A 12,907-nucleotide genomic window follows, 5' to 3' on the forward strand; every position below is an offset into this window, starting at 1 on the left:
ATATTCGACACCACACTGATAATGTTTCAATTATCCAAAATAGCGTGCCCATGTGCAAATGTTATCTTTTCATAGACGATCCCTGGATAGATGCACGAAGGATACATTGAATTTCAACTTGTGCGGAATAATTAACATTTCTGAGCATTTAGGTCATGTTTACCAGATCTTGGAGTTTCTAGGGAAAATAAAATAGCAAGGAAATACAATACGGAAATCAATGTTTAAGGAAATATATAATTTTTTGCAGAGTTTATTCTGATGATTGTCATATGTGCACCTCGGAACGGTTTAAATATAAAGTAAAACGAACATATTTATGTTTTCCATTAAATATTGCGGCATTGCTCTGGTGCTACAGGAAAGATAATGAAATATGTCACACTTGTATGGGAGAAACAGTCGCACCAGATTACTTGATCCTTAGATCTTTCATTGCACTATTCTATGATAAATACAATGGAATCCCCACCAAATTTACACCATTTTTGGCTATATATTTGCGCTATTAGTGATAGTATGCATTTTTGCTAATCACAATATCAACCCTTCACAGAAGAAACTATTCTTTAAAAAAAATTACTAACCTGCTTTAAAAATTTACTAACCTCCGTGTATTAGTATTAATAAAATAACTACTTAGTCATGCTTTATGTTACGGGTGTGTTAATTTTCAATAGATATGTCAATGAAGCAATAAGTAACACACCAGATTTTGCCATTTTTAAGTTTTCATTCAAACTTATCCCGAAGAATACTGAACCTTCTATCATCGTCGCCTACTTCGTTTGCTACTTCAATATCTAGGCCACACAGTCTATTCCTACTCTCATGTAAGTCCCCACAACATATTCTTTGCGTCTTCCTGAAACTCTCGCTGATTACATTCCTATTCTTATTTTTTATTGTCGTCGTAATACTCCCTTGTTTCCTCCGAAGTTCCATAGCTTTCACCTCCTTGTATATTTCCTCTTATTTCCAGGTCTTTGTAATTCCTCTATGTCCGCGCATTTCTTTTAAACTCTTCCTTTGCTCTGTCTGTGTCATTTCCAACTCGTTGTTTAACTTCCTCTATATATTTCTGTCCTTTTTCGTATCAACCTGTTTCCGCATCCTCCTTTCCCTCATTTTCTGCAACACCTGTTCTGTAATCCATGTTTTTTAGCCGTTTTCTGTTCGCGGTAACCTACCCCTTCTTCTGCAACCTGCTGTATATAAAGTTTAATATGCTACGTGCACTTATCCATTCCTCATTTGAGTATTTTTCTTCGAATTTTTCAAGGAAAAGACTTCCTACTTCCTCGTTTTTCAACTTTTCAGTATTCAACATCTTGGTACCTACTTTCCTTCTGTCTACATTTGCAGTTGAATATCCACTTTGTCCAGCACAAGGTTATAATCAGTGAAAATGTTGCCCCGGGAAGGGTCTTAAAGCTATTCCGATACCTGTTCTGAATCATAACAGTCTGTCTGATATCTTCCACCGTCTATTGAGGATTTCAGTGCATATCTTCTTTTCTTGTGTTAACTGAACTAAGTGTTCCAAATTACTAGTGAATTCTGTCCACCAGTCCCTCTCTCCTTTCATTCCTTTTGCCTCAACCATATTTGCCTACGATCCTACCTTCCTATTTTCTCCCTTAACTGCATTAAAATCTGCCATTGCAATTACGCATGCACTTCTTTCCTCTTTGTCTATAGTTTCTTCTGTTTTCATATAATTTTCCTCCTGGACAATTTCTTTACTTCTGATGTAATATTATATGCAAATATACCTTTATGTATATCAATAATGGAAAAGAACAGCATATTATAATAGAGTTGTGTAGTATATTGAGATATGTATCTGTAAGCTATTTTATTTACCAGAAATACAGTAAGTTCAATAATATATTGCGTTATGTAATCAATATTATACAATTAAAAGTAACTAAGATTGTTACTATTAATCTCTTGAACCACCCCGAGCTCTCTCGTGGCTAAGCGGTTAGCATACGTGCATTTGGCGTGGGAGACCCGGGTTCGATTCCCGGCGGGAGCTCATGTGGTTCGGATTCCACGTTAATCAGTAGGTCCACGTCTCATATAGCCTCGCTGCTGAAAGGGACGCTAAACTAAAATCAATCAATCTTGAACCACCCGACCAATGACGATCAAACTTTCAACGTACATGAGGTTCGGGCCTGGAATGGTTTTTTCATCCTTTCACATTGACAGTACAACGTAGGGGAGGGGGAGGGGGAGGGAGATAAAAAAAATAAGAATGAAAGTGACTGTCTTTGTGACTTCATCACTCTTAAATCATCCGACCGATCAAAAATAGATGAGGTTCGAACCTAACATGGTTATCATTGCACTTTGATGGTTCAGCTTAGGCAAGGAACGGAGATATTTAAGAATGGTCGAAAATGACCGATATTAGTATCGAATCCACAATTTTCGGGTCACTGAATTAAACAGTGACACTTCCGATTCCTTTTAAATCCAAATTCAGCCCCGCAACTTGGGGATCGGAAGGGAAGAGATATATAAAAATAGTCGAAAATGACCAATATCACTGCCAAATCCATAGTTTTCGTGTTCGCTGAGATGAACAGTGATACTTCTGATGCTGTTTAAATCTAAATTCAGCACCACAACTTGGGGAGGGGAGATATATAAAAATAACCGAAAATGAAGAATATCAGTGTTGAATCCATAGTTTTTGGGGTCGGATGGTTTATTATTATTATTATTATTATTATTATTATTATTATTATTATTATTATTGTTGTTATTATTATTATTATTATTATTATTATTATTATTATTATTATTATTATTATTATTATTATTATTATTATTATTATTATTATATGTCAAGTCGATACAACCTATTTTGACTTTGCTAAAGCTTTTGAAAAAATATATCAATATATTCTTAAGAAACTTGATTCTTTTGAAATTCCTAAATCTTTAATACTTTAGTTCGCTTCCTACTTGCTTGATCGTAAATTTGTAGTTAGATATATGGGTTGCAAGTCATCTATGTACAAGATTTCTTCGGGTGTTCATCAAGGATCCAATTTGGGTCCACTATTGTTTATAATATATGTCAATGACATTGGTAAATATTTGAAGTGTCCCTTTTTACTGTACGCGGATGATTTGAAGATCTTTTCCGAAATAGTAAGTAATCAGGATCACCTTAGATTACAAGCCGATATTAATTCAGTTTATCAATGGTCCATGCAAAATTTACTTCCCTTCAACATGAATAAAATAAAAATTATATCGTTCTCTAGAAAAACGAATATATCCTATTTTTCATACTCAATAAATCAGCATATAATTCAGGCTGTTTCAATCAACAAAGACTTAGTTGTTATGATGGATTACAAGTTATTATTTGATCATCATGTTTCTACCATCGTATCTAAAGCTAGAAGAAATCTGAGACTTATCAAATGGGTTGCCAAAGATTTTAAAGACATTGCAACATGTAAAATCTTATATTGTGCTTATGTTCGATCCCATTTGGAATTTGCTAGTTTAATTTGGAATCGTAATCTTACTAGTATCACTCAAGTTCTTGAGTCAGTCCAGATTTCTTTCTTGGCTTGGCTAAAATATAAATTCAAATTACATGAGATGACTAAAAGGGAGATTCTTGCAAAGCTTGGTTTACTAGTTCTTGAAGTTAGGAGAAATCTAAGACAAATAAGATTTATTCATGATATAATACATGCTAGAGTGAATTTAATTGAATATTTATATATTAAAGTTCCTCTGTATAATTCTAGGGTATATCGATCTATACTATGTAATAATAAATTGGTTGGTTCTCCACTATTTATTAGTGTTGACAATATAAATAAAAATCTCCCAAAATTGATCTATTTGATCCGAATTTTTCTTTACTTAAAAACAATATTTGCAATCTTTTACTTAGTAAATATATAAAATTCACCATGGTTTGGTATATTGTCTATTGAATTCTTATTGTCTTTGTTTTATGTACCCTGTTATATCTATTTATGTGTATTCTTATATATTTTCTTTGTAATTTGTTCATCTTTATTATGTTCATTATAGTTTACTTCTTAATAATACATTATGGTCGATTCAATACCTATTTAATTGAGGTTATGTTGTAACTTTACTTTACAATTTAGCTTGTATCAAGATCATGTGCTAATCTTTTATTTTGTATTTGGTCTAGATGATTTGATGTATTTTTAATTTATTTATTTTGTTTTATTTGTATTTCTTTTGTAGTTTTTCATTGTATATTATTGTACATTATGATCAATTTGGGTTCGGCTGTGGTCTTTACTATCAATAAATTCTTCTTCTTCTTCTTCTTCTTCTTCTTCTTATTATTATTATTATTATTATTATTATTATTATTATTATTATTATTATTATTATTATTATTATTATTATTATTCCGTTCGGCAGGTCCTGGGACTAGTGAAGATTTTTTTTTCTGTTTTAGATTTGGGCCGGGAAATGTTTCTTCTACATTTCTCGATCTTCAGCTTCCTCTTTTTACTCCCAATATTTTCTTCTATTTTTCAAATCATCGATCATCTGTGTTCTTTTTCTTCCTGTTCCTCGCTTCCCTTCCATCTTTCCTTCTATGGCGGTGTGAAGAAGACAATTTCTTCGCAAGATGTGTCCAACCCAATTGGCCTTCCTACGAAGAATGGTGGCTAGAAGTGTCCTCTTCTTTCCTAGCTCTCTTTGTCCATTTTATCTTCTTCATTTTTCTCCAACACCACATTTTGAAAGTCTCTAAATATTTCTTCCCTAACTACCGTAATGTCCAAGTCTCTGAAACATGCAGTCCAATGCTCCATGTACAGCGCTTGACCAATTTCTTTTTAAGTCCAATATTGAGCCTGCTAGTTAAGAGTGATCTTTTCTTGTTGAATGCTTCTTTAGCTATGGCAATTCTGGACTGAACTCTTTGGTGCAGTAAGCGTCTCTCTCAAACTGCTTCTCAGATACTTAAAATTATCGACCTCTTCAAGTTCTCTTTTTGTTCTACTCTGATCCGTAAGAACGTGTTTCCACGGGATATTCTCGTAGCTTTCGACTTTTCGATGTTAATTTCCATTCCGTATAGTTTTCCAGTGTCAACTACTTTATCAATAATCTCCTCTAGTCCTCCTTCGGTTTTAGCTATTTTAACCGTATCATCTGCATACTTGATCTTGTAAATGATCTATCCTCCAATCTTGAAATCTTCAATTCCCATTAATGCTTCGTTCATTAAACATTAACTGTAAATGTTGAATAATTGGGGCGGCACTACATTCTTGTCTGACTCCTCTTCCAATCTTCACACTATTGGTTTCTCCTTCATTCAACGCAACTTCACAGCATATATCGCCCGACACTCCTCCGTTAATGATGTAATACTACGAACCCTTAACACAGCTGGAATTCCTTCAATACGGGAACTTTCTGGCTGCCGTCGTTCTGATGGAAAGCGGCCGGATGGGATGACACTGGTTCCATAGATGAGAGGTAAATGTTTATTGTGGGACTTTACATGCGCTGATACATACGCTCATTCAAGTCTCCCTCTGTCAGTAATGAACACTGGAGCTGTTGCTAATTGCAGAGAAACTGAAAAGCAAAGAAAATACAACAAACTCCTCGAAAGTTTTGTTTTCACTCCAATCGCTATTGAAACCAGTGGTGCTTGGGGTGCGAGAAGTCTTGAATTCATTAAGGAGGTAGGAAGACGCATTTCTTGTGTTTCTGGCAAAGTTCGCTCCACATCTTATCTAATACAGCGCATATCAGCTTCTTTGCAACGTGGTAACGTCTCGTTGGTTCTTGGCATTTTACCTCCTGGAAAGGAACTGGATGAGGTGTTTATACTCTGAGAAGAATAGTTTTATATATATTAATCCCTGGTAGTTTTTCTTTGACCTTATAATTATATATTTAAATTGTAATTTATATGAGTGCAGTGTAATTATGTCATTCTGTTATAAGTCATTTTTCTAGAAAATATGCAAAAGAGATCAGTTATTTCCGAACAACTCTCTCAAAAATGAAATCGGGCAATTTTGTTCATATCCAGCAAATATATATCATACAAGGAAAGGAAAAATATATAAATATATATGTCGTGTGGTTTCATGTACCATCAATCAATATTCGTTCATGACAAGTGATGTTTATTTTTTGGGCATCAAATTTTAAATGATTGAACGATAAGGAATGCAATATAATGATATACATAAATTCAATAATAACAACAATAGATAAGACAATTGAATACATAAAGCTTTTATAAAATCTCTCAAAAATGTTTTTCATTTCATAAAACAGACCTTTAAGATGAAAAGGGACATTGTATAAAAGATGATATTCATTATCTTTAGCCGTAGATTTTTTAATGCATAATCGGATGCTGTAAAGGCGATGCAGCTAGGGTAGATCACAAATTAGAAAATCTCGTCGGTATTCTACCCAGACTAAAAACAAAAGTTAAAGGATGTTCAACCGTGACACAGCATATGAAGCCCAATTGATGGGTGGAAATAAGTATCCCGACTCTTATATTTATTAGATTTCGGCATATACAGGAGGTGATATAATCAACACCATGTTCCTGCTTAATTTATTCCCAGGTATCTAAAGGTACCCATTTTACAAAGGCTGGGTGAATCTGTGATACCGTGTTGCAACAAGGGTAAAACGGGAAAGTAATTTCCACTCCCAGCAGGTATCGAATGTGGGCCGCTTAGCCATAGATAGCCAATTCACAGTGCCACCATGACTCTTACCAAAGTACAATTACGAAAAGTAAACAGTAATCAACTACAATATTTCAGGAAGTAAGATCATAGTATACCGTTCAAATTAAAAGAAAAGTGTTAGACATGTTCCGTAGAGGAACTAATCTAGTTTGTTTCAAAACAAAATAAACTATAATTGCACTTGACGCGTCGTTCAAGTGTGTGATCAACAATGTACGACAAGGATTGGAATGCAAAATGCATTTTTCAATTCTTAACTTCTGTTACTATTGTTATTGATGTCCAGCTAGATATAAGGCCCAGATATAGGCTAAAATATCATGTTTTGATTTTCTATTGTAATAATTGTTTTTCTTCTCCACTTCACTGAAGTGCACGGTGCAAACATTCCTCTACCTTTCCTAACATTTCTGTACCCATTTCTTTTATTGTAGGGTTTATCTTTGATATACGTTCCTGCGTTAATAACAATTAAAATTTCCGCAACATTTTTGCTTTCACTATTCCATTTGTTTTCAAATTTCCCTTTCCCATTCTTCACCTTAAGTTGCTCTTAGTTCTGGTGGCAGTTTATTATTATTATTATTATTTATTACAGGATATACATCTGTTCTTTATCATCTAGTATGTTCACGATGCCCTGAATTAGGTTGCTTGCGAAATATTCAATGCGATCGTGTATGTTTTCAACAAATTTGAATACTTTTCACCCAGTACAAATCATCGTTATTGTAATGTGATGAAACAGTAAACACAACGTTAGTTAGCTATTCAACTGCACGTCTTCTAGAAATTGATCATAAAATACTGTACATCGTTATATGAAGCAGTATTTAGTAGTACGCAGCATGTAGTCTCCATTTTTCAAGAAATCCGCACACACACACACACATACCATCCAACCCTGTTCTCACTAGAAAGTTGCTTTAACCTTACCCGCGGAAGGTACTAAACAAAATTTCTTCCCAAATGACAAAGCAGGATGTTTTCATTCTAATGAATTCTAAATGTTTTCTTTTAAATCAAACAGCTAATATTATTATACTTCTTGGAATATAAAGGTAATTAAGAAAGTTCTACGCTTTTTCATCCACCACCTTCGAATATCGATATGTCACCGAAGACGTACCTGGAAGATCAAAAATAGTCCCCATTAGGATCGGCGACCTTCTGCCAACGTTCTGGAAGGCCATGTATTCAATCGCGGTAGAATTTCGTGGGCCGTAAATCGAAGAAGGTATCAAATGCATTTTGCACCTCTACTAAGGATTTAAACTGACGTCCAAGGAATGGAACAGGTGGTAATCGGACTATGCATTGTCCGAGGAGTATGGCAAATGCAATACTGTTTCCCATCCAAGGCGTAGAATGATGTCCCGAGTAATCCTAGCCATGTGAGACTTAGCATTGTCCTGTAACAAAAGTACTCTTTGCGATTCAGAAGTGTGGGCTCCAGAGTTTTGAGTTTTTGTTGAACACGGCTCAACTCGCGACAGTACACAGTTGCATTGTGATGCGCTGACCAGCTGGTAGCAATTCCCGATCCACGATACCGCGAACAGTCCACCAAACACACAGGAAGACCTTCTTCTGGTTCAGTGATGGCTTCGGCTCTTTTGGAACCGGTTTATAGGATGCTAACCAATGATGAAGGCGCCGTGGACCTTCGTACAGGACCCAGTTCTTGTCACATGCCAACACCCTGTGCAGAAATAGCTCCTTCCTCAGAAGAGACAGCAAAGAAACACGGGTGTCTGCCCGCGTTGCCTTCTGGCCCGGAGTCAAATCATGTGGGACCCATCGATCCAACTTGTAGTGCTTCTCAAGTTGGTGGAGGTGCTGCCGAATGGTTTCTCCACTCACACTGAATGGTTGTCCCAGTTCCTTACATGTCTGGCCACTGTTCGCCTCAATTGCTACCTAAAGGTTTTCATTTTATACATGTGTTTGTCTTCCGGCTCGTGGTGTGTCTTCGAGTGTTTCGTCACCGTCCTTAAACTTGTTAAACCACCGCTATACTGTTCGCGTAGTCACGACACCTTCACCAAGAGCCTGGCATATCTTCCGCCGCGCTGCAGCGGTGTTTGACTGCATTTTGAACTCGTACAGCATACACACACTTATGACGCTTATTTTTTTTGTGAGCTAGACGTGTTGCATCGTCCCTGCAGCATATAATGGCTCAGTGGTTGGTGCGTGGGGTCTCTGGTTCGATCCCGGCCAAGTATGTTTCTGGTGGACAACATTGTTTACGTGGGTTTCCGTGGGGAAATCCCGTTTCCTTGTACATTCTTATCTCACCAATTATTCCATCATCATTCACTTGACTTAATCAATCGTCTCCCTTAGCCTATAGAGCATAATCGTGGGACCTTAAACTGAGAGATTTCATTTCATTTATATCGGCAGCATATCCAATTATGCATTTATAAAATCTGTGATTAAAAATAATGAATGCCCCCTTTTATTCAACTTCATGTTTTCGAATTATGACTTTTCGCATTTTCCTGACAAAATTTTGGGTGGTCCTAATGCAGAAAGTAGATGTTTGTGAATACATGTTGTTTTATACGTTTTCTCTTATTTTGATGTCAGCAATCATCACCCGAAATATTTTGATGTTTCCAGCACTGTGTATGTGTGCAACACTACATGCAAAGTTTCTACGTAGGTACGTAACTGAACGTGTTAGACATGAACTTATTAGATTCCGTCTTATAGTTATATTCTAAGTAGAAAGCAATACGTCGTTTAATCTAATAGTAGTTTCTTACTTTCTAGCTCTATAATAGCTGAAATAGAAGCCCATTACAAGGACCCTTCGAAACCATATCCTAAGGAAGACAATCCTCTATTATATGAGCTATCTATGTATTTGGAATGGGCAGGTATAAGTAATCCTTATTCCAAAATATACATTACTACGAAGAATCTTCAGTATTTCGCAATCCTTACGTTTTTCTTTGTGATATCACAGTTAGGAAAACTGCATTACGTCAAAAATTTAGGTAAGTACAAGAGTGTTCTACCAGATAACATTGTAAGTGTACTTTTTGTTTTGATGTTGAGTCACCGGTTACTATAGCAAGTCACTCGTGTACTCGTATTAAACCTATGAAGGTTTATACTTTAGGTTAAGCACCGTTATAACCAATTATATTCGTAGCATTATTGTTGTTAATTTTCGGTTATAGTTGTGATGTTAGTGATCAATTGTGAAGCTGTAGTCGCTGGAAAAATTGGGAAGTTACTGAGATCGGATTTGTTGAGTAATTATTTACTATTTTTTAGTTACTTTTGTTAAAAATTTCATGAAAATAATACTTGAGAGATGGTTGTATTTCGTGTTTCTAATTAGCATTAAATAGAAAATTAGAAATAATAATCACTCTACATACTAATAATGTTTCAGTCTTCGCTGCACTTTGTTAATTGATTATTTCAGTATATTCTTAATGATTCAGTCTATATTTGAGCAGATGGAATGATAACATACAGTCTAAATTCTAATGTATATAATTTCCATTGCTATTTTCGCGTTCTATAATCGGCTATTAAACACGTGTAAATAAAATGATCAGAGTACTTACAATGTTACAAGTTGTCCGTTTCTATGTTACGGTACAAGGTCTATTCTCGTCTGAAACTGAACTAGTCAAATGAGCAAATAACAAATTTAATAATGGTGCTAAAATAACAGTATTAATTCAAAGTTTTTGTTTTGTGTGTTTGAGTAATCTTGAAGGTACACCTGAGATAACATTATTAAATATTACATTTTATTTAAATTATTATATCAGGAAATTATTGTTGCGCAAAGCAGACATTACTTTGACTAACAAAAATAAACAAGGAACAGTTAGTTGGGAATTGCTTAAGCAAGTTTTAGAGCGACTGCCGCGTCGAAATCTTGGTAATCTAAAAATTTATTTACTCGGAACAATTATACTGTTAAAATGATAATTTGATTAATCGTAAAATTTGCGGGAGTCTAGAAAGTTGAGTGGCACTGCACTTCTTAAATCCAAGGTCTTGTTTCAAAATTACATGGCTAAAGGAATACTGGAAACCGTAGTGAAGTCCTGTTAGCATAGTTAAACTTATTCGACCGGTTAAATGGTAGGAATAAGACAGGCTTATCAGGTAAAGACTTGTTCGATACCAGGGGTTGAATTCCTGGAAATAACGGGTAACAAAGCTGGAGTAGCAGATAAAACCGATATTCTGTTTAATTCCAGCTGAACCGTGGGAAATATCAAACAAAATGGATATCCCATCCAGAACTTTTCGAAAATGGATATCCCATCCAGACCACAGTTAAAGTAGTCAAGGATTTCTTTTCCATAGTTAAAGTGAGCTGATGAAAAAGTGATTAATCACCAATTCGTGAAAACCATTTATTTCTTTAAATTATTTACTTGTTTATTATACGTTATCGTAATGGTGGTTATGATGAATTCCTAAGCTAGTCTCGCTATACATCTTAGCTAACCATCTGTGGCATTCATAACCAACTTCATCTCCTCTTTCTTCTCGTAGCTGTTTCCGACTGTAGCAATCTTAGATAACGTCCGTAAGAGTAATTATGTATTAAAACGGAAAATTTCATTTCCAAATTGAAAGACAGAAGAATAGATGACTTTTTATATGAAATCCCAAACAAATTGCATGTATTTAGTAAACGTGTTCGACGATATTGTCGAATGATGATAAATCTATAAACAACCCGGAACCCCTTCGCCCAACTAAAGGCTGAGCGGGGAAAGGAAACAGAACCTTAAAAACACTACGGAAGCTAGTCTACTACGACACCTTGCGCAACACTACGAAGCCAAACAAAAAATAGGGGATCCAACTTGGAAAACCCCGAATACGGTTTCAAAAACCAGATACGAACTTGCTTGAATACGCCATAGTACCAACCAATTTCGAAACCAAACACGCAAAATATACTAAAAAGAACTGAAATTGAAATAAACAGAGGAGTCATTCAATACTACAGACAACTATAACCATCACTAAAAACAAGGGGGGAATTTGCCCTAGAGGAGCACGAATCCCGCTTTAGCCCACATGAAACAAAAAGAGGCAATCCAGAGAAAAACAAGTAGCTTTGGACTTCCCAAAGAGAAATATTCCAACCACCACCACCACAACAACCACCCCATAAAGAAAACCAAGAAGGGAATCAATAGAAGACTTCACGAGTTTCTGAAGAACTTCCCAAAAGTAGAACAAAAGAAAACCACCATCGAAAGAACAAGGGTCTTTTTCAGGACCACCAAAACTTCAAAAGAGAGCTAAATTTCACATACCCAACCCAAGCAAAACTGAAAAACCACACCAACAAACCCAACGAAATAACGACAAAGAAAAAGAAGAGAAAGGAAAAACAAGCAGAATCAGAAAATGAAAAGAATCATTAATACGCAACCTCTCAAACAAAATTGCAACCCTCAACCAACTGAAAGTGTTTGGAAAAGACTTTCCACTCCTCAACACACGAAACAAATTGGATTGTCATGGAAAAGTACCTTAGAAACTCACCCAGAAACTGAAACAAAATTCTACCAAGTAACACTAAAAGACACAACAAACCCTCCTCAAAGAGTAAGACAGCTCAGAGAAATAAATCCCACAGACCTCCTATATACCAAAAACATCAAAAATTCTACAACCAAGAATGAAAAGCGAAAAGAGAATAGCACTTGCACCAAACCATCACACATCGAGACAAGTTGGACAAAAAAGGAATGCGAGGGAGAAATTCTGTAACCACCAGCCTCATCACTAGACAGAAGAGGGCTGGATAGTCTGATGCAGATTATTACATTAGACTTGGTGTCAAAACATTTCTCCGGCGCAAACATAAAGCCACAGCGGGGCCGGTTGTCGGTTGCCGATGTGTTCACATGGAGCTAACTCAGACAGAAACGAGCCCTAAGAAACCTTTATACGAAAAGAGAACTGAAGGCCATCTTAAAAATAATCCTAGGCGCGAAACAAAAACTTGAAACATAGAGGAGATAATGAACGAAATGGTGGAATCAAAAAAAGTGGGAGAAAGCGGACAAACCCGAGAAAATTCACGTATACGGTATTTTTCCCCACCATAAAGCAAACTTGGAATGGATAATTGAGTGTCA

The 12,907-nt window shown here is 35.7% G+C and overlaps 1 protein-coding gene across 5 annotated transcripts in view; it reads left to right on the forward strand.

Moving 5' to 3' along the window:
* Nucleotides 1-12,907, forward strand: part of Strump (WASH complex subunit strump) — a 579,189-nt gene that overhangs the window by 527,241 nt on the left and 39,041 nt on the right. For all 5 annotated transcript variants that reach the window (XM_081746920.1, XM_081746918.1, XM_081746916.1 and 2 more), the window contains exon 19: nucleotides 9,543-9,769. In XM_081746920.1, coding sequence (XP_081603046.1) covers nucleotides 9,543-9,769 — 227 coding nt within the window. The remainder of the gene's footprint in view (nucleotides 1-9,542; nucleotides 9,770-12,907) is intronic.

The sequence above is a fragment of the Thermobia domestica genome, chromosome 18 (genome assembly GCF_964235325.1).
Source record: "Thermobia domestica chromosome 18, izTheDome1.hap1.1, whole genome shotgun sequence".
Lineage (NCBI taxonomy): Eukaryota > Metazoa > Arthropoda > Insecta > Zygentoma > Lepismatidae > Thermobia > Thermobia domestica.